Source organism: Xyrauchen texanus, chromosome 2 (genome assembly GCF_025860055.1).
Source record: "Xyrauchen texanus isolate HMW12.3.18 chromosome 2, RBS_HiC_50CHRs, whole genome shotgun sequence".
In the NCBI taxonomy this organism is placed as follows: Eukaryota; Metazoa; Chordata; class Actinopteri; order Cypriniformes; family Catostomidae; genus Xyrauchen; species Xyrauchen texanus.
Window position 1 is genome coordinate 14,117,123 of NC_068277.1, and position 26,656 is coordinate 14,143,778.

At 37.5% G+C, this 26,656-nt stretch overlaps 1 protein-coding gene across 1 annotated transcript in view; it reads right to left on the reverse strand.

The window, feature by feature from the left end:
- Nucleotides 1-1,423: 1,423 nt before the first annotated feature.
- LOC127658428 (ADAMTS-like protein 3) overlaps nt 1,424-26,656 on the reverse strand; it is a 233,453-nt gene continuing 208,220 nt past the window's right edge. Inside the window, exons 24-31 of the mRNA XM_052147719.1 lie at nt 25,267-25,449; nt 23,733-23,852; nt 20,107-20,319; nt 14,967-15,150; nt 7,981-8,176; nt 6,772-6,875; nt 6,443-6,657; nt 1,424-1,572 (exon numbers count right to left, since the gene is read on the reverse strand). Coding sequence (XP_052003679.1) covers nt 1,454-1,572; nt 6,443-6,657; nt 6,772-6,875; nt 7,981-8,176; nt 14,967-15,150; nt 20,107-20,319; nt 23,733-23,852; nt 25,267-25,449 — 1,334 coding nt within the window. The 3' untranslated portion in view covers nt 1,424-1,453. The remainder of the gene's footprint in view (nt 1,573-6,442; nt 6,658-6,771; nt 6,876-7,980; nt 8,177-14,966; nt 15,151-20,106; nt 20,320-23,732; nt 23,853-25,266; nt 25,450-26,656) is intronic.

Genomic DNA, 26,656 nt, shown 5'->3' on the forward strand with positions numbered 1-26,656 from the left:
CACTAAAACGTTGTTAGCGTCCAAACGTTCATTCAGTTTGTATGTTCTAACTTTTATTTTATTATTGTTATTATTAAGGTTCCGGTTGCTACCAATAGATAGATTTTCCAAGTATATCTAATTATATGGATACAGTATCCAATTATTTCAGAAAAAAACAATACTAAAATTCATCAAGGTGTAATTTTTTACATTACAGATGTTGTAGCAGGATGCCAGTGGTGTGAATGACTAACTTACATTGTTTTTATTATTATTATTATTATTTTTTAAATTATTGAATACAGTATAATTCCACATACTGGGAAAATCTCACCTTGAGTAAATCTGCATGTCTAATAGCAGACTTCTACAACATTTACAATATGAAAATATTATCTTGGTAAAATTGCTGAAATTTTTGTTTTGTAAAATAATTGATCGCTGTACTCATTATTGGACATGCTGGCTTCAAAAACCTTTAGAATGAGAAAAAGTTTTTAATAACAGTGTTTTTTTTTGTTGGAATATGTCAATTGAATGAACGCGTTGACACCGGCATTTTAGCATAGTTTGAATTATTAGACAGTCCCTTACACACGTACCAAAAACTTTTCCCGCTTACTGTTTTTGCTCTTTGTGTTATAAAGTGTCCCATTACTGTTTTACTGAGTGAAAAACCACTCACAATGTTCAGTAATTGAGCATTTGGAGTTAACTTAAATAATCGTGCAAGTGGGCAGAGAACCAGTCCTAAAGAAAGGACTAGGTATTCTCCACACAGCCAGTCAGGTGACCTTTCCGTTCCGACTTGGTGTCGTATTTTCTGATTTGCTCTTTTGTCTTCGGATTTGCCATTGTGTTTTATGATTTGCTGTTTTGTTTTGCACTTCACGCCCACCGTAGTCTTACATTCTACATATATAGTAGGCCTACAACATCATTGTGTAATATAAAGTTAACATGACCTAAAAATTGACCCCTTTACTTTGTAAATATACGTTCCTGCTCTTATTGCACAATGAATTGGTGCACATTATTCTTAAAAAAAAAAAATTCTTAAGTAATACAACCAGAGATGCATTCAGTTGAAACTTCCTTCACAAAAGTGAATGGTCCAACATAATTTGTATAATATCCACAGCAAAGAAAATACAAATAAAATAATAATCTCTTAGTAATCTCTTGAATTAATACACATAGAATATCACTTTTGGGGCTGAGAAAAAAAGAGATCTGCAAATCTTCCAGTCTTATTTAGACATCTGATAAGAGCATCCGATGATGTTTAATGCAGAATACACTAATCTGCCACCTGCAACCACATCTTTTAGTACAATGCACTCCAAGTGTCCAAGGGTTTGCACAGTTTAAACAACAATATTTTGCATTACACAAGACAATCAGTGCGGTAACTGGAAAGGGCATCTGTCTGGGCCTGTGCTAGAGATTAAAGCAGTCCCTCTGCTGTTCACTAGGTGGTGCTAGTGTCCTGTGAGCAGGTCTGGCAGCAGCGTTGCCGATACCGGTCCACGAGGCAAAGCTTGAGACGTCTCACCACAGAACAGTAATGAGTTCTGTCCGTACATTCACCTTGAGAAATAAACAGAGGACAAGGGTTATTTTAACAAGTACTGAGTTTGAAAAGTTTGATAGTAAGACGTTTTCAAAAGACACTAAATTAATGGCATAATAATAATAATAATAATAAAAATCTGTCATTATTTACCTGTATGACTTTATTTCTTATGTGGAACACAAAACATGTTAAAATATCACAGCACATCTTTTTAATACAATGCCAGTGGATAGCAGAGATGGGACCAAGTCACACATGTGCAAGTCTCAAGTAAGTCTCAAGTCTTAACCTTCAAGTCTCAAGTAAGTCCCAAGTATTTTTTTCTTGGGCAAGTCAAGTCAAGTCAAGTCACAGGCTATGTCAAGTCAAGTCCAAGTCAAGTCACAGGCTATGTCAAGTCAAGTCCAAGTCAAGTCACCTTATTATTGTAATTTTACCTGCAGAATCTGATCATAATAAAGTGAAAAGACAAGATATAAGTAACTGTCAGTAAATTACAATACTCATGTTCAGTAAAATACATAATGGAATCAAACAAAATTGTAACTTCATAAAATTATTTATTTTTCACTTCTGCCAACAGTGTTTGAAATGTTTTAAATTTTCAACATTGAGTCCATAAAACAAATAACAGCTTAACATCCAACAGACTCCTCTCTGAACACCTCCCTCTCTCTCTCTCAAACACAGTTACGTACATTAAACTTTGTTACATTTCTCCTCTCTCTCTAACACACTCTCTCTCACACACACTCTCTCTCTCACACACACTCTCTCTCACACACTCTCTCCCACACTCACTCTCTCCCACACTCCCACACCCACACTCACTCACTCTCGCGCTCACACACCCACACTCACTCACTCACTCACACAGAGTATATCCATAAGCCTATTTTTGCAATGTCTGTGAGTGGGAAACGTTGAGGTACCAGCGCGCGTGAACGTCATGGCAACGTACAAAACAAAGTACCTCGCGCGGGAAACACTTAACGTAAATGCGCGTAACTAACGTAAATCAAGCAGGCTAGTATGCAGCATAAGCCACGAAGTGTTGGCGAAATAAAAAATTAATGGACAGATCTTTTTTTTCCAGAAAACTTCTTGCACAAAATAAATTCAAGCACTTTCAAGGACCTGTATATGTATGTTTATTTTCAAGAACTTTCCAGGGCCTTGAATTTTATTTTTCAGATTCACAAACTTTCAAGGATTTCAAGGACCCGTGGGAACCCTGCTATTATTACATTAGCTAACTACCAACTAACCAGATAAAATTAACAAATTGACAAGCACTTACTGGGCAGAATGGCTCTTCAAATGGCGGACGAAATTGGAGGCTGTCGTCTGGTGATCTTAACGTTGCATGTCTTGCAAAGCGCTGTTCGTCTTTTGCCATCTTGATAATAATTTTTGAAGCCGAAAGCGATGACCCTCGGTAACGTTACCCCTCCGGCTGACATGTTGATGTGTTATCTGATCTAAGTGGGCGTGGTGTGCCTAAGGTACGAGAGGGCATGGCTGATGATAGCCTATAGTGTCGTGATCCAGTCATGACAAAACTATTCTCAGCCTGCGCTCCAGCTGGATCAATTTTATTTTTTAAAATAATTTATATATTTTATATTCAAACTGAAAACATGATGTGATTAACACTCAAGTCATTCAAGTCTTCGTGTCTCAAGTCAAGTCAAGTCCCGAGTCTTTAACTTCCAAGTCCGAGTCAAGTCTCAAGTATTTTATTTTTTGTCAAGTCAAGTCACAAGTCATAAAAATAGCGACTCGAGTCCAAGTCACCAAGTCACAAGTCCCCATGTCTGGTGGATAGTGTCTCAATTTAAAGCTTAGAAAAAGGACCCAAATGTATCATTATACCACTTGGCTAATATGTGGCTGAAAGCATACAATAGGTTTTGGAGAGAATCAGGTATTCTCAGGGATTGTTCACAGTTACTCATGTGTTTATGTGATAACTTGTGTTGTTTAGTGCCAAACGCCTGGCTTTGATTCATTAAAACATCTCCTTTAAGTGTTCTGCATAAGAAGGAAAGTTAAACGGGTATGAAACAAAGGGTGAGTAAATTGTTCTTTAAACTGGTTAAAAATACCAATTTAAATGTATTAAAAGACTTAAATGGTTACTTTACCCCAACATCCAAATTCTCTCATCATTACCCTCATGCCATCAAAGATGTGTGTGACTTTCTTTATCTGCTGAACACAAACAAAGATTTTTATAAGAATATCTCAGCTCTGTAGGTCCATACAATGCAAGTGAATGGTGATCAGGACTTTGAAGCTCCAAAAAAGAGATAAAGTCATCATAAACATAATCCATCAGACTCTAGTGATGATCCAGTTAGTTTTGAGTGAGAACAGACCAAAATATAAATCTTTTTTCATTGTAAATCTTGACAGCAATATCCTTGATGATCATGGTTTCAAGCTCTATTAGACTTTCTACAGCACCAGCACTGCACATGCATCAAACACAAGGAAGTGTAATCAAGTTTGAAATCATGATCGTGCCTAGAGACTGCAATAGCAAGATGTACAGTGAAGAAGGAGTTATATTTTGGTCTGTTCTTACCCAAAACCAAATGGATCACTTCAGAAAACTTTGGTAAAAACCACTGGAGTAATTTGTATTACTTTAATGCTGACTTATACTTTATCTCCTTTTTGGAGCTTCAAAGGCCTGATCACCTTTCACTTGCATTGAATGGACCAGCAGATCTGAAATATTCTTCTAAAAGAATATTTTAGAATATTCTTTACGTTTAGCAGAAGAAAGTCATACACATCTAAGATGGCATGGGGTTGAGTAAATTATGAGAGAATTTAAATTTTTGTGTGAACGATCCCTTCTGTTATTTTGTAAATGAGTCTTCTGTTGGCCTTATATTATTTATAATCTGTTTTGGTTGTTAAATATTAAACATAATATTAAGCAACCTTTCGTCTATAAACTACAGGAGTGCCTGCCTTTACTAAACACACTAAAAACAGATTAGTCAATAAGGAATAATAAGCAGTAAGCCAATCGAGGCTGTGCAATACAATGATTTTACCATTGGTAAGGGATGTCTAAAAATGGAGGAAGTGTCTAACACAATGTCTCGAGTGTCTTTTTACTTAAATAAAACAGCAACAAATGCAGTTTGATAAAAAACTGAAATTTTCAATAAATAGTTACATTTATTAATGCTAATAATCAGAGTAAACACTCCTTTCACCAAGTACAGTAGTTTATTAGCCTAACGGTATGCTATTTAACAAATTGGACCATTAATATTGAACATGTGTTCATCCCTTTAACCTTAGTTTATATTTTGGGTAATATTTGTTCTAGTGGAAGAATGGCACTAAAAATATAATATAGTTCACCCATAAAATTGTATTTTCTCATTTACCCTTATGCCATCTCAGCTGTGTAGGACTTTCTTTTCCAGAACACAAACAAAGATTTTAAGAATATCTCAGCTTTGTAGGCCAATACAATTCAAGTGAATGGTGACCAAAGCTTTGAAGCTTAGAAAAGAACATAAAGGTAGCATAAAAGTAATCCATAAGACTCCAGTTTTGAATCCATGTCTTCTAAAGCAATTAATTCGGTTTTGGGTAAGAACAGATACAAATGTAACAAATTTTTCACAATAAATCATGACATCTGCAGCCTCCTTGGTGATCATGATTTCAAGCTCAATTACACTTCCTAGTGCCATCTAGGGCTCTGCGCATGAAGTGTAATCAAGCTTGAAATAATGATCGTGCCTAGAGGCTACAATGGCAGGTTATACAATTGGAGTTACATTTTGGCCTGTTCTCATCCAAAGCCGATAGGATCGCTTCAGAAGACATGGCTTAAACCATTGGAATCTTATTGATTACTTTTATGCTGCATTTGTTTGCTTTTTGTAGCGTCAAAGATTTGGTCACCATTCACTTGCATTGTATGGACCTGCAGAGCTGAAACATTCTTCTAAAAGTCTCTGTGTTCTGCAGAAGAGAAAAAGTCATACACATCTGGGATGGCATGAGGTTAAAGGATTAAAGGAGAAAAGGATGAGAGAATCTTAATTGTTGGGTGAACTACTCCTTTAATGGGTACATTTGCTTAATTAATTAGCACTTTAATGAAAATCTGTGTAATATTTTGTAAACAATATTACTTAATGACATCTAAACATGTCATAAAGGGAATACAGTACTTGAGACCTTGTTATATTGTGAATATAGTCTGCTGAGCATTTTGTCAAACATTGAATTAAGCCTTGACTATATTCCATATAAAGCAAAATATTAAATATAGCCTCTTGTACTGTATTGCTTAAGCGGGCACCTTGTCAAGTATAGCATAAGATTGCTGTCAGTGCCTCCCAATGGCGCCTGTATCCTTTAGCCAGCCACAACACCATCGCACTCTAAAACAATATAGCTAATTTATTGGTCTTGTTTTATTAAATATTTCTGCACCCACAAAGTGACGTGTCTCAAAAATGACATTTCATTACGTTTTACATAAGAAGAGTGAGGTACAAAAAGCAGACGTTTGGACATTATTGTTCAGCGCTATTAATGCAGATGCCAGACGGATTTACGAACAAGCTTAAAGTGTGGAAAAGATAAGAACAAGAGCAAGGTCTCTCAGGACTTTGTGATAACTTGTAAAAAACAGACAAATAGAAGGTCTTTGAGACTGACGGTTCAGGCCAGCGTATTTTGCCCTCGGGTCGGTAATATTTTCCCTAATAAAACATGAACATACTCTAAAAGTGGAGAAAGAGGGAAAACATCTTCTGAAGTATATTGGTACTCTAGTTGGTTTTTAATGAGGAGTTTTAGAGCTGCTGTGAAGGGAAGAGCTAAAGGTGAGAGACCCACTGCCACAGGAAGTGATGTTGCAGTGTTGCCAGGTAATAGGGCGCCGTTGCCAGGCACACTGCTGGTCGGGGAGAGTTTTTTTGCTCTGCCGATGGACACATTCTACTCGGCGGGACTGGAAGCCGCTGCCACAGGCCACTGTACATGTTCTCCATGGCAACACTTTCCAGTGTACGTCACAAATCTCGGACGAACAGTTCCTCACAGACAGTGGCCTGAAAAGTTTGTGTTAGTGTGTAAGAATAAAACAAAAGAAGATAGATAATGTTCAAATATATTTTTGTATGTGAGATTATGTGTTGCTGGATTTTCCACAGTATGTCCTGCACCTTTCTTTTGGGTTGCATGTTTTGGATGTGGAGTTGCTGAAATGTTGGCATGACACTGTCCGGCTCTGTGTGGCCTCTGCAGGCCCCAGGCAACGGCCCGTGCACTGTTGAAAATATCAAAGCACATGCATTACCATAACAGCAGGACAGTACAGTATATTGAATTGATGTATAGTTTAACAAATTAAGATGCATTAAAATGTGTCACTAAAGCAGGTATAAGCTACTACATTATAACTTATTATTGATATGTGTAGTGGACATAGTACATGGAGATTTTTTCTTCCAGATTTTAGGTTAAAATTTAAATGAATATATGAACATTTTTACCCATTTTTTATTTTTATTTAGCAAATTATTTAAAAACAACAAGAAATGAAAATTGATCCTATTTACTTTCTTGATACTCATTGCTGATCCCAGATGTGTATGACTTTCTTTCTTCAGCTGAACACTGCTGACTTTTAGAAGAATATCTCAGATCTGTCAGTCTTTTCAATGCAAGTAAATGGTGGCCATGAAAATCCAAAAAGCAGCATATAAATAATCCATAAGATAAATCAATTTCTTCAAGAGATATGATAGGTGTGGGTGAAAAACATCAATAGTTAAGTCATTTATAGTAAGAAATGACTTAAATATTTATAATTTTCTTACCCGTACCTAACATATTGCTTTTAAAGTTATGGATTTAACCATTGGAGTCTTATGCTGAATCACTTTTATGCTGCTTTTATCTGCTTTTTAGACCTTCAGATATCTGGTCACCATTCACTTCCATTGAATTCTTCATTGTGTTCTGCAGAAGAGAGAACATCATACACATCTGCATGGCATGAGGCTGATGAGAGAATTTTCATTTTTGGGGTGAACTATCCCTTTAAATTTACAGTATTTACAGACACTACAAAATTTAAATGGCCCATATTATACACAATAATTTCTAAAGATTCACTAAAATATTTAAAAACAGAAATTGTTTATTGTACATTGATTAAACTGTTTGTGGGTTTTGGACACAAAAGCGAGGTAATGCATCTGCTGATCAGTCAAGCATGTACAGTTATCACCAGATGCTGATAATCTCTGACAAAATTGCCAGATTTCATCTGATTAATCCACTAGGGAATCTTGCAGTTTTGCAAAGTTGCATTCAATATTTCCAATTATTTTTCCACATTAAAGAGGTTAGAATGAATGTAGATGTACCTTCCCCCAGGAGCCAGTGAGCCACTGCACACAGGCTTGTGATGTGCACTCTTCCCTGTCTTTGGGTCGAGGGGTCCCTTCACAGGCTGAGGTGGGCAGAACCCTCACACTTCCAGCTGCGCCTACCTGCTGACAAGAGACCCTCCTCTCTCTGAAGCCCTGCCCACAGGAACTGGAGCACTTCAACCACACCCAGCTAGCATATAAAAGAAGCACATTGTTTAAAGTCAGAATACGTAGGTTCAGCATTGGTTAAAGCTGATGCGTGTACTTTTTAAAATGCATTCTCTAATCCCATTTTAAATAGGTTAATTTAGCTGAAAAGTGTAAATGTTATGTTTTGGCAAATGTAGTACAGTAGGTCATCTGTGTATTTGTGCACACAGGAAATATTCAGAGTGTGCACACTACAACATATATACTGCAGGATTAGTAAGAATAGTATGGAAATACTTTTCTGAGCACAGCCAGAGCCAACTTGGATGGGACTGTGTGTGTGTGTGTGTGTGTGTGCGTGTTTTTGTGATTTACGAGGACAATTTTGTAAGTTACAAATTAGTAATTACAAGGGTATTATGCTATAAATGTGATTTATGAGGACATTTCTAGTGTCCCCATAATTCAAATCGCTTAAAAATCATACTAAACAATGTTTTATTGAAAATGTAAAAATGCAGAAGGTTTTCTGTGAGGGTTAGGTTTAGGGGTTGTGTTAGGTTTAGAGGATAGAATCTATAGTTTGTACAGTATAAAAACCATTATGTCTATGGAAAGTCCTCATAATGATAGGTAGACCAACATGTGTGTGTGTGTGTGTGTGTGTGTGTGTGTGTGTGTGTGTGTGTGTGTGTGTGTGTGTGTGTGTGTGTGTGTGTGTGTGTGTGTGTGTGTGTGTGTGAGACCAAATTGGAAAAACTGTTTTAAAACATTATTTGGTGTGATACCGCTAGTGGCACAGCAATTACACACAGCAGCTTGAAACAGCTTTATGAAAATACACCACAAATGGCATTTCAAATATAGTACAGGACATGATTAATCAGCCTGTAGCAACCTATCAATAATGAATCTGACCTTTAGCTCTGCATATTAGTGTTAGGCGATCTTCTCCATAGTCAGATCGTCCTATCGTCAGCCTGAGATCGCAATACACGATATTATCGCACGGGGGTGGGGCAACAGTTTATTATTTGCTCATTAATTTACTCATCCATCTACTTATTTATAGGCTGCTAAGATAGCACCAAGAGAAGCTATAGATGTGAAGATAGATGTCAGCCATCTACAATCGGAGATTTTGTAAAAAGCACAAAGTACAAACGAAACAATGAAAGGTGGGCCCAGTGCACAGCAGTTGTCTCCAAGTATATCGCGAAGGAGATGGTCTCCTATCATACAGATGAGAAGGCAAGTTTTAGAGAACTACTCTAAACCTTTGACAAACAGTAAGAGCTGCCGGGGCAAGTACTTTGCCAACACTGCTATCCCCGATCTGTACAATAAAAAGAGGGAGCGCATCACTAAAGATTTAAAAAACGTCTGACTTTGTCACTTTGACCAGTCCATTATATTTCAGAGGATTGGAAACTGGAGGCAAACCGGAAAACTACACTGCAGAGGTGCTGGCTGATGGGCTGAGAGATGTCATGCACAATTGGGAAATAGAAGAGAGTATAATTTCATGCATCACTACTGTCAACGGGGCCAATATTGATGCAGCCATATGAGGGCTCAAATGGCCATGGCTAAACTGTTTTGAGCATAACTTGAATGTGGCAGTTAATTATTCACTACAGAAGGAGAAAGCAAAAACTGATCGAGCTTTTGGCATCTGTCGCTGCATTAATGGCACATTCTCTCACAGATGGCAGAGACGACGATAGCTCTGCAAGGTGCAGGAACAGCTGAATCTTCCTCAATATGCTGATAACAGTATATCAACTATCTTAATTTATTGCCTTAATATTTCTATTGTGGCCCATACATTAATGGTATTGAAAAAACAAATGTCAGCCATAGACTATAAATAGCCTAATCCTAATAGTACTCTATTATATAATAATAATAATAATAGCAATTTGTTGTTGTATTGTTACTAGTATTATTATTAGTATCATTCAAATTTTATGTTAATGTGCTATGCAAAGAAAACGAAATTCTGACGAATGACGATGCCATTTTCACCATGGCTCAAACAGCAACTGTTTAAGTCACTTTTATAACAAGCACTCTTGATATAATTTGTGAATATAGGTTTATCACCTTGCAATTAAATTTTGATGCTGGATGTAGATTTGTAGTCTGTTTTTAAAACATATTCAATGAGTAAACCTCATTTTTATAACACTCACACTCACGTTTCAGTGTCGCAAGTGTCGGTTATATACGGCAAATGAATTGTAATATTAATTTGATAATAATAATAGCCTAATAACAATAATAATAATTTAATATATTAATAGGAAAATTTGTCAATTATCGTCTTGCTATCGACAAAGGCGTCAGCTATTGGCGATATCTCTAACTATAATCAATCCCCGATATCATCATCTTTCGGCACAACCCTACTGCATATTATCAATTAATCTTTTTCTCACATGGCTAAAAAATGACATCAAACATCAAACTTAGCTAAAATGGATATGTGTCTGTTACAGATGTCCAGCAATGGAATCAGAGTTCCAAATTGAAAAGTATATCTAAAGTATATCACTGTATATCCTCAAACATTTTCAACAGTCTTCCTCATTGGAGATATGTACAGCTGAATATACAGGGTTGGGCAAAATACTTTAAGAAATTATTCTGGGCTAAGACTAAATACTCTCACTTAAATGTATTCAGTAATGCATTCCAATACATCAAATAAAAAGTAACATATTCAGAATACAAGAATACCTTTAGAATACGTATGTATTGGGGGCAAGTAAAAATGCTGATCTCAACACATTTATGATCAAACTGACAGCATTAACTCACAAGCACATCACGACCTTTGCTTACGTAGAGGCTGTAGCCATTGAAAAATGAGTGAGTAAAAGATAACCATATTATAACATTTTGAAGCACAATACACGAAACATAACTGAAAAAAAAAAACACTTACTCACACTGTGCATCCCAAGATCACTGAATTCAAAAATATAAATAAAAACCAGAGGTATCCAAAGTGTTGTATTCATTAGTGATCACCTCGGCAATTCAGGCGTGAAATGTCTCGAACACAACTGTAAATTCGTTGTTATTGCTCCTCATATGAAATCTAAATTCAAGCCAGCTGACCCATGACCAAGGAAGTTTGGATTAAGGAATGATTGTTTTGAAGGAAAACATGTGATTGACACTTCGTTTAACTCTACACAAGGTTGTGGTATTTATAAGAAAGGGGCAGGGCTTAAGTGGACTAAATGATTGAGGTCCTGCATACGTATGTCACCAGAAAGAAGTCTGTTGTTTTACCAAAGATCGAGGTATTACATTTTGATTAAAGATTATGAAGTCAAATTATAAAAAAATAAATAAAACATATGCATGGATGAACCAATAAGAACAATAATATGCATTTAGAAAATAGATTTTTCGGGGGCCTGGGTAGCTCAGAAAGTATTGAGGCTGACTACCACACAGAGTTGTGAGTTTGAATCCAGGGTGTGCTGAGTGACTCCAGCCAGTTTTCCTAAGCAAACAAATTGACCCGGTTGCTAGGGAGGGTAGAGTCGCATTGGATAACCTCCTCGTGGTCATGATTAGTGGTTCTTGCTCTCAATGGGGCGCGTGGTAAATTGTGCGCGGATTGCGGAGAGTAGCATGCGGAAACTCCGCGGTGTCATGCACAACGAGCCACGAGATAAGATTGACGTCTCAGTGGAGGCAAATGAGACTTGTCCTCCACCACCCGGATTGAGGTGAGTATCTGCACCACCACGATGACCTTCTAAGTAGTGGGATTTGGGCATTCTAAACTAGGGGAAAAGACTTTCATTGAATTTTCAATGCTGACTTTAATTAGGCTTGCTTCCATATTTAGGCCTTTTTATTCTTTGCATTTTCTACTTCTTTTATTACTGACACTTTTTTGGTGTGTGTGTGAGATTTTAATTCTTTAACTCTTTTGATTTTAATTGTCAATTTTAGACTATTATTTTTCTATCACTTCATTTTATATGTTAAATAAGTGTATTTACACAGCCTTGCACAAGCACATCTTGTACCCGAGTGTCTGGGGACGTGGGAGCCTCTGCAGGACGTTTGGACTTGTGTTAGAGCGAAAGAAGCAGTTACAAAACACGCTTTGTGTGACAATCTCCCACTGATGGCTCTGATCTGACGCTAAGTGCTTTTACAGAGCTGTATGATTCATGCACTAAGCCCAGGCACATGGCAATAATGAGATAATGTTTTTGGCAAGAACATGGATATAGAAATCAGAGTGTGTTCATGTGCACTATCTATCCTGAGTTCTCCGTGAAATGCTGAAAGCTTCTTTAAATCAGCACACAATATGAAACGTGGTCTGTGCTACTGAGTCTGCCTCACACGGCTGATTCGGAAAAAAAATCAGTAAAACTCCTGCTTATTCACATAAGATAGAGTGCATATTTGCTGTGCTAATAATAACATTTACTTCATAAAATGAGTCCTTTTAAAGAATATTTGAAATCAATATTATTTACTTAACTGTTTACTGTCTAAATAAATATCCCTAAACATTAAACTTGTTCTTTAGTGCACATTATTCTGACTAAAAATGCCCCACAGATGCCCATGTGCCCCACAGATTGAAAACATGTGTTGTAGCCTAACATTGAATCCACTCAAAAAATCATTAATTCTCTGTGGATGAAATCAAGTGTCACCCTACATTTTTTACTGCTGAATATTCAGTTTTATTTAGAAATACGTCACATTACAGATGTTAAATGCACTGTGAAATTCACTGTGAGTTATCTTCAAGAAGATTTTTATTAAAGATTGTGATAAAGATGATTTTTTGATTAGTGTTTTGATGACTGACACCATTGCTGAATGGCCTTTCTGGACTAGCCAGTGCACTGACAGAGAGAAGCTCTAATGCACTGATAAATGATAGCTGCTCTTCTCTGTCCCCAATCGGCTTATAGAGTTTGATTCATGCGGTTCTTTGAGTGTCTGCACAGACCCCGTGAAGACTTAAGGGATTGATAGATGGGCTTCTTGATGGAAAGAGGCATTTTGGCTGGGAATAAGAGGACTGGGGTGCTGCTTGCAGTCAAATGCATCACAGCTCTCAAGATTGTGAAGGGTCTGCTCAGTCTATAGAGAGATTCATCGTCAGACGCTCATTTATCAAAGTGACTGTCACTGCGACTGACTTCTGAATGTAAATTTCCAGAGAAACAATTATACAGTAAATTTGGTGTCACAGTCTGAATCGTGTTCAGTTAAATTATTTTTGTTTAAATAGTCCATTAACAAGCAGATTGTGTCATAAAAATTAGCCTTGCTCAATTGTAATGCCCATCATTCTCAAACTTCTACACTCCTCCTGCCCATTTTGTGATCATTTATTAAAATGTTTAAATATTGTTAATGCTTAAAATTATTTTATCTAATTTGATAATGCTTTCCACATAATTTCACAGACTCCCCCAAAATCAAAGCAGAAAATACATCCACACATTTTGTCTGGGCCTACAAATGAGGTGTCAAACACTGCAAAGTATTAAGTAATTATGTTCATAAAATTTTTTCATCAGATCAATTCCATATAACAAAGGACACTTTTGAGATTGATTTTTGATCTACTAAATTGACTCTAAGGGTGTTTCGAACACTTGGTTCATTTCAGAGGTTCAGAAAACCTTTTGCTTATATGTGAATGCTCCAAATGAACTCAGATCACTTGAAAGTGAAGCAATATGAGGTCTTAGTTCTAAAAACAAATATGAATACAAATACATAAATAAAGTGGACCAAAAAGAAATCACAGTTCACTTTATTCACTGTATTAATGGCAAATGCGTTAATCGCGAAGAATTTCTCAGCTCTGTAGGTCCATAAAATGCAAGTAGATGGTGATCAACACTTTAAAGCTGCAAAAAGCACAGACAATCGTAGTAAAAGTAACCCATACAACTCCAGTGGTTTAATTACTGTCTTCTAAAGTGAAACAATCACTTTGGGAGAAAAACAGATTAATATTTAAGTCCTTTTCACTATAATTGTTTACTTCCGTTTGCTCTCCGATGCACGTCCATGAGGGGACTCGGTTCACACTGCCTCTCTCATGACGTAAGCATGCTGGCATGTTCAAATGAAAGCAAAACCAATTAAGCTTGTAAACAACATTCTCTTGCAAACAAATCGTCCTGCACTTCCGGATGTATCGTGACATTTCTCACATGAACATGCCAACACGATTACGTCATGTGAGAGGTAGTAAACAGTTATAGTGAAAAGGACTTAAATATTAAGTCTCAACCAAAGAGATAATTTCTCTTTAGAAGACATTAATTTAACCACTGGAGTCATACAGATTACTTTTACAAGGATTGCCTTTGCTTTGTGGAGCTTTAAAATGTTGATCACCATCCGCATGCATTTTATGGACCAACAGAGCTGAGATATTCTTCAAAAATCTTTGTTTGTGTTCTGTTGAAGAAAGAAAGTCATACAGATCTGGGTGAGTACATGATGAGAGAATTTACATTTTTGGGTGTACTAACCCTTTAACAATGCTATCAAAGTGTATAGGTACAACACCACCACTAAAACATGGGCCACCATCTTGATTGCTTTGGGTTGAATGGATCACATGACTGCATCACATGACAACAAATACGTCATCAATTTCAGATATCTTAGTTTCCCCTGTCCACACTACAATCCGAAGCCGGTGTTTTCAAATGTATCCACTTCTATAATCTACTTGGAAAAATGTTTTCTAAAAGCTTTTTTTTTTTTCATTGTCAACAGTGAATTAATGTGTTGATTTAAGTGAAAGTTACCTGGGAGGGCAGTCCACAAGGTTGCAAGCCCGGGGTTGGCTGATCGGTTTGGGAAGATGATGGCAGACTGAAGGGGGAGTCTCCTGGCCGTCTGACGTTAGACATCGGACCTTCCTCATCTGAATCCCTCTGTTGCCACAGGAAGCACTGCATGTGCTCCACTCATCCAAACGCCACTCAAACTCTATGCCCAGAAAAAAGGACATTGATCAGTTTTGAGAGGAATATCAGTACAATATACTGGTGTACCCACCAAAAATGTAGCAATACATTATCTATAGTAGTCATAAAGGCTCTGTTCCCAAACCTAGTAAGCTGCCTTGTTGTCTCCTGCTTATTTTGTACATTTCATTAAAAGATTACAAAGACAAACGTTTTTGTATTTAAAATAATGTGCACATATGAATTGTGCAAGATAAGACCAGGAATGTGCATTATAAAAGTAAATAGGGTTAATGTTGACTTTGAACCCTGTAAACTTCAAATAACAAGGAATAGAGACTGGTAAGGTGTGGATCAATATCCTAGTATCAAGTAGGATATCCAAATATCCAACTATCAGTAGGGTGGCCAGACAGTTGCACAGTCCCATATTCAATCACTTTTTATAGTGTCCAGAGTCAATTGTGTTTTTGTCCCATATTTCACTTCTCCTAAAATGTCTCTATTGCTTATGGGGCTTTTTCTGTCACATGAGTATTCTAATCAAATGTAGCCAATGGTACGGCTTGTAAAACCAATAAAATCACACCATGTTATTTGAAGTACATGATTGGACTAATCTATCCAATCAAAATCCCAATAGACATCTAGTCAATAGACATCTAGTATCAATCAATAGACATCTAGTAAGTGAAATGATTGAAGAGTCAGTTTGAAAGAGCTCACAGATGAAATTGCGGCTGGAAAAATCACAAGGAAGCGTGCATGTACATTTAATGAGGATTTAATGACAGAGCCTAGTAAAGTAAGGTGTGAGATTTGTGGAGCTCGTTTTTCCATTGCCCATGTAAGCCACACCGACATCACGCAGCATGTTCAGACAAAAAAGAATGTAGGTGCTGCTATAAGTAAGTGTGCCACACCAAGTGTTAGTGTAAAGGAATTAATGGAAAGGAGGAGGCGAGAATGGGCTTGACAATATAAATTATATTTAATTAAGAACTTAAACCAAAAGACACAAACGCACACATGTCGGACAGCTGCCAGTAAACGCTCTCTCTCTCCCGCAACACCATCCGCAGTCGGCCTTTATCCCTCTCGGAGGCTTGATTAGCGTGTTAAGGGGCCGGGTGTGTAGAATCACGACCCTGCCCCGCCCTCCGCCCTGTCACAGTTAGCAATTTTCTTTTTTTGTGAAGCAAAGTTCAGAATCTGACAAGGTGCATGCAAGCGAAGGACTTTTTGCTAATCATTCTGTTGCGCAAAGGCCATAGTTTTCAGTCAGTTGCACTGCGAAATTGATCAAGAAATTGTATGATCCTAAATTTTCTTCTGCCTGCACCAAATCTGAAACTGTCATATGCAACGTACTCGTTCTTTTATCAGAGGAAGAAATTCAGAAAGTGCAAGACCATCAACTTCTAAGTCTTAGCCAAGGTCGTGGAGTTGGTTTTATGCCTGCCTGGAACATCTGCATCTGTGGAGAATGTGTTCTCATTAATGAACACAGCATGGACAGAGGATAAATCTCGACTCAGTGTAACAGTCATGAAGGCGATGCTTTTCATACATCTTAATTTTGGACTGGACTGCTCTGCATTTTACGATGACCACTTGAAAGACAAGTGCACACTGAGAAAAATTGCTGCAGCGAAAAGCCCAAGGTGACAACAATTACAGATGCGGATGCACCCTCTACTTCGCATTGATCTATACCTATAGGTAAGAATACGTCAATTTCATTTTTGCTGGGAGGGGGCTGTCCCTGTTTTCCACAAACAGGAATCTTGTCACCCTAACTATCAGACAAGAACCACGAACAGTTAAGTGGCTGTCAAATCGTATGGTTCAAAGTGAGAGCATAGAGACACCATACACAAGCCCTTAAAGGTTTCTATGAATCTGGCCTTAAAAATACACACAAATGTCTCTGCCTTTTAAAATTCCTGGCTTTGTGCGGGAAGAGAAAAGAAGACATGAAGCTTTAACTAGACATAAATGAGTTCTCCGAGCGGTTGGTTTTATACAAAACAGAACTGCGTAATACAGTCCATTTCACTTTTTTCTTGAAGCATACTTTTTGTAGGATTTTTTGTTTTTAAGTTTTTAAATAATGCAAAGATCTGGAACTGTACTTTGTATTGACTTTAATGCCATTAAAAAGCATTTTATTCATATTAAGTCCATTTATAAAGTCAAGGTTCCTTGCACCAAAAACAACTGTAATTTAGTTTTAAATGACCATTTTCACCCATTTTTGACCCTATCTTTGACCCTTGAATTAAATGTCTGTTTTTTTTCTACTGCACCTTAAAGACTCCGATATGTAAATTGCATTTATTATTATTGGCTTAATTCTGCATACTGGTACAGTTTTAACAGTCATTCATCAGGGTAGGACATATTGCTAAATCCTGAATAGGTGTTGATACTGTATATAAATGTGGGTGGTCAAATATTAAGGAGCTCAGGGTTGTGACGCCAATGTCTGAATGGACCTAATGAGCTTGTGTACTTTTAAATGCTGACAATATTCATTTTCAGAAGATATAAGCATTTACAAATCAGCAGTCTCTCTATTCCAACAGACCGAGGCACAGTCATGATGACACAAAGCACCTGAGAAACTCTGTCCAATCAATTACTTTCTAGAACGAGAACAATCCCTTCCTTAGCATGTCTGGCTGTGTTCTAACTGGCGCTGATCATGTCTTCGCAGGATACTTCGAAAGGAGCACAATCCATGCTGTAGGGTAAATTCCAAACAGATTTTCTGCTAAGAATTGCTTAATTCTTATCAGACTTACCATAATCACCTTTCAGCCTTATGAAGCTCTCACAGTGGAGGGTAATTGTCTTTGTATGTAATAGGGCTTAGGAATGATGACTTTTAAATGCTGACGCCGAAGCTGGACAAAAGGAAACTTGCTGGAGTTTATTTATATTTTTTTTAGGTTTTTTTTTTGGATATACCGCTCGAGTAAATGTTCTTTATTCTTTATGCATAGTGTATTGTGATTGAAAACATGGCCAAATTAGCTTCTACGCACTTGTTCTACTCACTCATCTGTATTTGCACAATGGCCCCAGCCTTGTCCCAACGTAAACAAAGTCCCCGCCCTAAATTTGTTTTCTCGTTCGAAAAGCCATTTCCCTCAGAAATATGACACAATACAGTAACAAAGTCGGTCATATCTTCCGTTTCATGCCGACTTTATGGGGCAGACACACTAGGCTTTGATCGCATTTTTTTCATACAAAGCAACAGATCAGGATATGATGTCATGCGGGAGGACTTCTGGTGTAAGTAAATAATTGTATAGTGATCAATGGAAAGGAGGAGGTGAGAACCGGCTTGACTATATAAATCATATTTTAATAATAAACTTAAAAGACAACATAAACACACACATGACGGACATGTCCGCTAACGATCTCTCTCTCCCGCACGATACTCTCAGTCAACCTTTATACCTCAGAGGCTTCATTAGCCTAATACGGGAATGGGTGTGTATGACCACGACCCGGCCCCACCCTCTGCCCTGCCACAATAATATATATATATATTTTATATATATTGTCTACTCACTTTCCTGCAACAATAAAACATGCAGCTTTACAAGGTGTATTCTTTGGCTATGTCTCGTTTGGAAGGCTGCATCCTCCGGATGTTGCATTTGTCGACCGCATACGTCACCGAGGCTCTCTCCTTTCAGAAAAGCGAGTAGGACACTCCGAATGCAGACTTCGAATGCGACCTTCTTTCACGGGAATTTGGAGGATGCATGATGTATATCCTTCGTGTGCACTCACAACCCACAATTCTTTGCATCAATGGAAATTTCTTCGCATGAGCTTGCATTTCCGGTCTGCTGCATTCGGATGCGTTTTTGAGAGTGAATGGAACGCGAAGTGTAGTGTGATGGCCCCTTTACACTCAGAGCGGCCCGGTGCCGGGCCAAGAGGGGGCGCTGATCACAGGAAAAATTTGGTCTGCACAAAATAGGTGTTGTTTTAAAGCTTAGACTCTCATATTTACAATGTAGCTGATCTGACCAATTCTCAAATACTGCTTTTAAATTGGCTGATAAATAAGATCTGTTCCATTTTCATAATTCGCACATTTGTAATTGCAACAGTCATATTTAGAACCAGTTAAAAGATCAAAAAGATCACTCAGCCATGTGCCATATATCTTTTGAAAGGTCTTGATTAGTAGAATATAATGAGTTAATTTGTTTCACCCAGAGACCCAACTACATTGAGTATTTGCATGTGAGATGCACATATATGATAAACAGAGAATACAGAATTATCGTCACATTTTAGTTTATAACTTATTGAAAAATAAATGTTGCATATCACAATTTACAGCAGACGGATCCGAATAAAACAAGTCCACGCTCAATGTTATACGATATGTAGATCCTGAAATATTACTGAAAGAGTGTCAAAACAAGCTATGGTGGCAAATCATTAATGGCATCTCTATAGCAACGGTTTCTCTGGGATCTATTCTCTAAAACGTAATGTAAACGTAAATGTACATTTTTTTTCTAAAAGTTGATTGAATGGAATTGACGTTCTTTGCACATGTTTTTTTGTTATAAGTTCTTACTTTTGGCTATGTCATTTAATCATTAAATCCTTAAAAATGCCCCAGGATGTAAGGGGTTAATCCAGTGAATGCTGTGCAGTCAACATCTCAAAAATCTAACTTTTAAAAAATGTTATCCAATTATGTGTAAAAATGTCAACTTTTTGCAGTCAAATAAATGAGACAAGATAGAATTTATTTTTTTTTAACAGTAGATATCGCTTGAAATCATATGCATACAGAAAATTAGCATTAATTTACATACTGTTTAGGCCTACTGCAGAAATAGTATAAGTTCTGTGCTATTTCGAACATATCCTCTTTCTCTCTACCCATTGCTTTCTTATGTCTCTCATCTCTCATCACACAAATTCCACTTACCATGTGAGAGCACATAAGCCCAAGCCATGAGCTGCTGGTTGTTAGTCTGTGTCTGGCACTCGTAGCGGCCATCAAATTTGCCTCCGTGCGTATTCATCTCCAGAACACGCCCCCCCACCAGCATGCGGTACCTCACCCCCGGCCTCTGCTTCAGAGTCTGGTTCTGATAAGACCACGTGATGGGCTTCCTGTGGCTGGGGACCACTGGACAACCTAAGGGGGTTAGAGTAAAATTTTTCAGAGGAAATAAGGTCGAGGTTCCCTGTCATTTGTATTTAGTCTTGATGAGCAGGAGGCGTGTAGTCACTGAAGTGTGCCAAAACATACACTGAAAAGAGAAGGCTATCTATGAAAAAAAGTTAAGACTCAGTTAATGTACTAGACATACACACTACATCTACATTACATTCTTGTATATTCATTCATTAGTTATTCATTACCGCTTCAACTCTGCGGACCCGCCGGCAGGGTAAAAAGGGGGGCGTTAGGTCACAAAAACTTTTTTAAATATAAAATGTTCAAGTCTTCAAATACATTATACAGGCGTATGGGGTATCCTTTGAAAGCTTAGAATCTGCTAGATAACTTTTCACAGACAACCATTACTTCTGCATTTATGTGACATAACATAACAAAATAAGGTCTAAAAACATTTTTCACAAATCAGCGCCACCTAGAGGTCATGTGGTAAAAATATTAATATGATTATAAAAGTCTTTTTTTTCATGATAAGTTATGCAAGAAACTTTCCTACTCCCTGAAAGATATTAATGAAATAAGTGTCCTGATATATCTCACCGGTTTCTGTGGCAGCTCTAGTCTCTGTAAACAGCAAACAAAAATGTGTCCGTGAAACGCGGACACTGACACCTTTCACCTGTCAATCATTTTGCGTGTTTTCACTGTACTGTAGTTGCTGCGAATTATTGAGGCATATTGCATTTTTATGCCATGTTGTTCATAACAGTTGTCAGTTGAGGGTGCTATTTTGCAGCTGTTTCAACAACCGCTTCTGCTCTCTATAAAGCTCATTTTGGTATCTTTGGAGTTGGCGGTTTTGGAAAGCGGGGGTGTGGCTAATCCAATGGCTCAGTCTCGTGGAAGAAACTTTGAAAATTTAATTATATTCATCATAAGATTGTGAACATATACAATATTAGCTATGAGTAATTGGAGTCTTTTTTCACTTGGGGGGTATTTTTAACACATGTTAAAAATACATTCTCTGAAAAACCTAAATATCTTATGTAGTGTGGTTTCTAAAACAAGATAAATCAAATTGATCTTATTTTAAGGATTTTTAGATACTTTTACAGGAAAACAATACAAACATTATCATCAAGAATATGATTTTAGCCCTAATATCAAAGGTCTTTCTAAAAAAATGAAATTATTATCCAATGTGAATTTTCTTGATATCATTTATTGAAATATGTGCATGTAAAATGGCTAGAAAAAGCATTTTATCTTAGCGTAAAGCTGACAATTTACACAAGGTATATTTCTATTTCTTCTGCTCAAAACTTAGTTCAAATGTACTTCTCTGTCTGCTCGTATGACTATAACACGTCATAAGAAAGTGTTTCACCACTGTTCAAATGCACTTTGGATCGCATAATTTATATGTATACATTTTTCCATCTGAAAGGACTAAATAGTAAATGAAACAAATTACAATAAAATGCAAAATAATCTCATCAGCAATCAAAATACTTTTTCAATGTAACTGTATTATAATTATCAATTATTTAAATTGTAACTGAAGAGGAATACAGTTACTTATATTTTGTATTTTAAGTACATAATCCCGTTAAAGGTGCACTAAATAATTTATTTTGTTTTGCTGGCTGATATGAAAGACTATACCTATGTCACCCATGGTTGATTTATTCTACATCCAAAAGTGTCTTATATTAGGTTGGTTACTAAGGTAAAGTAAGTAGTATTTGGCTGGTCATGTGATGCCATCACCTTCCTAATGGAGATTAAAATGGCTTTGTCTTCATCTCATGTGAGTGTAATTTCTTGGTCATATAAGTAAAATTTATTTCAATTTACTTTACTAATGACATACATTATTTTAGAGAGAAACATGATTTCAGTGAGAATTTATTTTACTGGACTTGATTTTATCCATCAGAAATTGAATGGATCATGAAAAGTGGGGATTAGAGAGGAGGGGTTGAAAAGTACAGTTAGCTGAAATGGAAAGTCAGACAGAGCAAAAGCATTTCTGATGAAAGATTACAAAGAAAAACCTAGTAAACAATTTTTTTCTTTGAAATAATGTGCTCCAAAGAATCATGCAAAATAAGTCCAGGGAAAACCATTCAAAAAGCAAATAAGAGTCAATAATATTGTTTCAATATGGTTCAAACCAAATTATGTGTCCAAGCCTTTCAAAAACATCACTTCAGAACTACTATCACAGCTTGGGCTGTTTCTAACATGAAACAAGGATGTGTGTATGTGTGTGTGTGTGTGTGTGTGTGTGTGAGAGAGAGAGAGAGAGAGAGAGAGAGAGTGAGATTGAGAGAGAGAGAGAGAGAGTGTGCGACCACCTGATGATGATGCTGTAGTCTCTTATTCAGCTTTCTGAAGATAATGTCATTTTTGCGAAATTCATCCTATTTTCTCAGTGCAAAAATAGCCGTCCAAGCAAGGGTATTCCTCTCTATTTCACTATAGAAACCGCAATTTCCTCTGCCATTTTGTCCTCTCCAATGTGGAAAGTCCAGTAAGCGCCTTGAGTTTATTTAATTCATCTGTTGTGTCTTTCAGCTGTGATGAGCTTAGTTAAAGTTGTTAGTTTAAAGCCGTTTAAATCTGTTTCCTGGCTTTAGTATTGTAGTAGTAATACGAGTAATCACAGAGTGCTGTTGAATATAAACACAGAGTGACACTGACTCACTTCACTTCACCAACTGGATCATATTACACATACTTCACATGCTGGCTAAAATATGTAATGTAAAAAAATCTAATGTAAAGAGACAGCTGGCTCTTAACACATCTGCACTGCTCTTACACTTTAGTTTAGAATGGCAAGAACACAAGGGGAGTGATACAAACAGTGAAGCATTCGAGGGCTGATGTTGTGAGATCAACAGTACTCATGGAATGTCTCTCGTCCAATCAGATTCGAGGACCGGAAATAACTGTTTTATATATATATATATATATATATATGTATTCTGATTTCATGCTGACTGTGAATTGTAAAACCTGTAAGTGTCAACATAACACTTTTGGGGCAGTGGTGGCTCAGCGGTTAAGGCTCTGGGTTACTGATCAGAAGGTCGTGGGTTCAAGCCCCAACACCACCAAGACACCACTGTTGGGCCCTTGAGCAAGGCCCTTGAACCTATCTGCTCCAGGGGCGCCATATCATGGCTGACCCTGCACTCTGACCCCAGCTTAGCTGGGATATGTGAAAAATAAATAATTTCACCATGTATATGCAGAAATGTATGTATAATGTGTGACAATTGGTCAAATTAAATTAAATTAATTAAATAACATACATAACACTAAAGGGCTCTTTTAAACTTAAATTTATTAGTTTTAAATAATGCATTCAAATTCCAAAAACCCATACTGTTGTGACAACATGAAAAGTGACGTACCTATTCTTAAGATGTCTCCAGGTTTGACTGTGATGATGGTGCCAATCAGAGAGGCCATCAGAACTCTCCTCCGGTTCATCTCTTTTGAAAGCTTCCACTCAGATTCACCCACAGTTTCTCCTGGCATCAAGAGCAATACACATTGCGTCATCAAATATTTCATAATCATATACAATGAACCAAATCAAGAGAAATTGTTCCGCTATAAACATCACTGTAGGTGGATTGTTTCTTTGATGGTTGAATGTCCTCAAGTAGATTACTTATTCCTCCTGTTAAGAGTATTTCTGTCCAATTAGCAGAGAGATTATGGCTGGTTTTGACTGTGGTGGTGGAGGCAAAAATAGAAAAACTTGTTTCGTTGAAGTGAAATCAAAGTCTAAACAAGGCCTTGGCCAACACCATCCCTGCTAAAAAGACTAGCATAGCATTGTCTCAAACCCATATGACTTTCTTTCTTCTGCAGAACACAAAATTATTTTAATAATTTCAGTGCCGTTGGCTCACTTCAATATAATAGCAGTACAAAAGGACTCATTTTGATCACTTTGTATGATGAACAGACCATAATTGTTATAAGTCGTTATTCACTTTCAAATCAAATCATTAATGAAGTCCATAAACATCTCTAAAATCCAATATGGATGATAACATCTAAGGACCTCATTGGTTCTTGCGACAGCACGTCATGATGTTCGGTCACGAAATGTGCAAGACTTAAATTACGTTCTGTTCATCATACAAATTGGTCATATGCCTTCTGAAGATTTGGTATATGATTGAGTCACATGGACTATATACAGTATATGACACATTTGGATGCTTTTTTAAGCGTTAAAATTAGTCCCTATGTACCGTCATTTTATTTCATTTAGCCTACAGGATATTCATTAAATTATTTCGTTTTGTGTTCTGCAGAAGAAAGAAAAATATATATGGTTGGACTGACATGAGATTGAGTAAATTATGAAAGAATTTTCATTTTTGGATTAACTATTGCTATAAAAAGCAATCCTTGGTCAACCAGCTTCCCCAGCTGGCAAACATCTGGTAAAGTTATGCTGGTTTACCAGCTAGACCAGCACAAACAAGGATTAACCAATCTGGACCACCATGTATTCATGAATTCATTTGTGCTGGTCTTAGAAGGACTTTTCAGCAGTCTTCTGTTTCTGTTCTATCACCACTAACAAGTTTGGCCTATAAGATATCCAGAGACTGACATCTTGAATAAAGAGAGAAATATTTCTTAATTTCAACACATATATTTGACCACCCCTGTAGGGCCTAGACAAGCCAGTCTTTAATGGACTCCGCCCTGCTTCAAACATAATTTCTCAACAAGATGTGCCAAATTATGCCAGTATCAATGCGCAACTCACAAATCTCCCACTGAGTTAGCTGACTTTGATGGAAACTGAGCCAACCCACAAAGTGTGGTTCACCTAGCACTGAAACACTTTCGTGCAAGGACTTTCCTGTCACCCGGAAAACTGTCGACGGACATATGGATGTGCTGCGAATCGCTACTCACCCGACACATGTAGCAGGCTGGAGGCCACCGATTTTCCAATATTGTTGGCAGCCACGCAGAAGTAGGTGCCGTAGTCCTGCGGCATGAGGTTTCTTAGCAGCAAGGACCCGTCTAGGAGGGAATGAGCATTGGCACTCAACGGGCCCTCCTTGTGGTGCCAGCTCACTGTTGGCTGAGGGACACCTGTTCGAAGAGAAACATCAAGTCACTCTCAATCAATCAATTCACACTCCGTTCAAGAGCCACAACTAATCACACTGTAGAATAACTGCAAGTCCCTTTCAATCAATCAATTCAAGCTCAAGTCTAGAGCCACCAGTAATTGGGCTGGTCCAGGAGCAGCTTCCCAAAAAAATCTCAACATCTCAAGCTCTTGACAAATCACTGAATAAGGTCCAGTATTTAGTAGCAACTTCTATTTTGCCTTTAAGCTCATGTCAATTTCAAAGCTTGCATAAAATTCTTCATACCCCAGAATATGTTGATTTAGAAGCAGATCAGCAAGAAGCTTGTAGATTGCCACAAATTACTTGGACAAATGAATGCAAATTGCCACCCTCCAGCCACTTCCCCTGGGATGCCCCAAGTGAAAATAATGAACAGCACATGGATTGGAGTCTGAGTTTTATGGTCCCCCGTTCTGCCGAGTGGAGACATTAGTACTGACATATGGCCGTTCGTCTGAGAGCCAATGAATAGACACACTCTTAAGAATGGAAAATAACATTGGAAGACTTGAGGTGTGTATGGATACCAAGTGTACACGTGGTCATAAACATATCTGGCACCACTAAACAGTCCAGCATTCCTGCAAAGATGGCAGGCGTTGATGTTGTTAAGATGTAGGTAGGATTGATATTGCCAACCGCAATGACCTGCATGTTTTTTTGGAGAGGGAATTTCCACAGGGAGGAGAAATTTAAAAAGGAACAATAACTACATGACGACAAGGGGAAAAAAATGATCAAATATATATTTCATGCAAAATCTCTAGCAGAACAGTGCTCACATTGTAAGCTACGATATGAGTAACACGGCAGTGCTGACTACCTTCTGACTGCAAACTCGTACACACACACACAACAGTGTTTTCTCAGGATGAATGACCTATGTGATATACAGATTGAGTTACGCCCTACAATCAGGCGACCGGGAATGTTTGGATCAGACGGCTGTTGTGTATCCGTGTGAGTGTCTGAATGACTCGATTACAGTATCTCCTTACATCATTACCCATAGTCCATTGCTGCTCCATGCCTACCTATTTTGTGTTGTTCAAACCTAGTTAGTTTCTCTTCTCTCTCTTATTCATCTCTGGGGATCAAATGGTGATGAAAGCATAAGAGAATAGCTAATATTTGCAGCTTTCTGCCTCAGGACAAGTCTACCA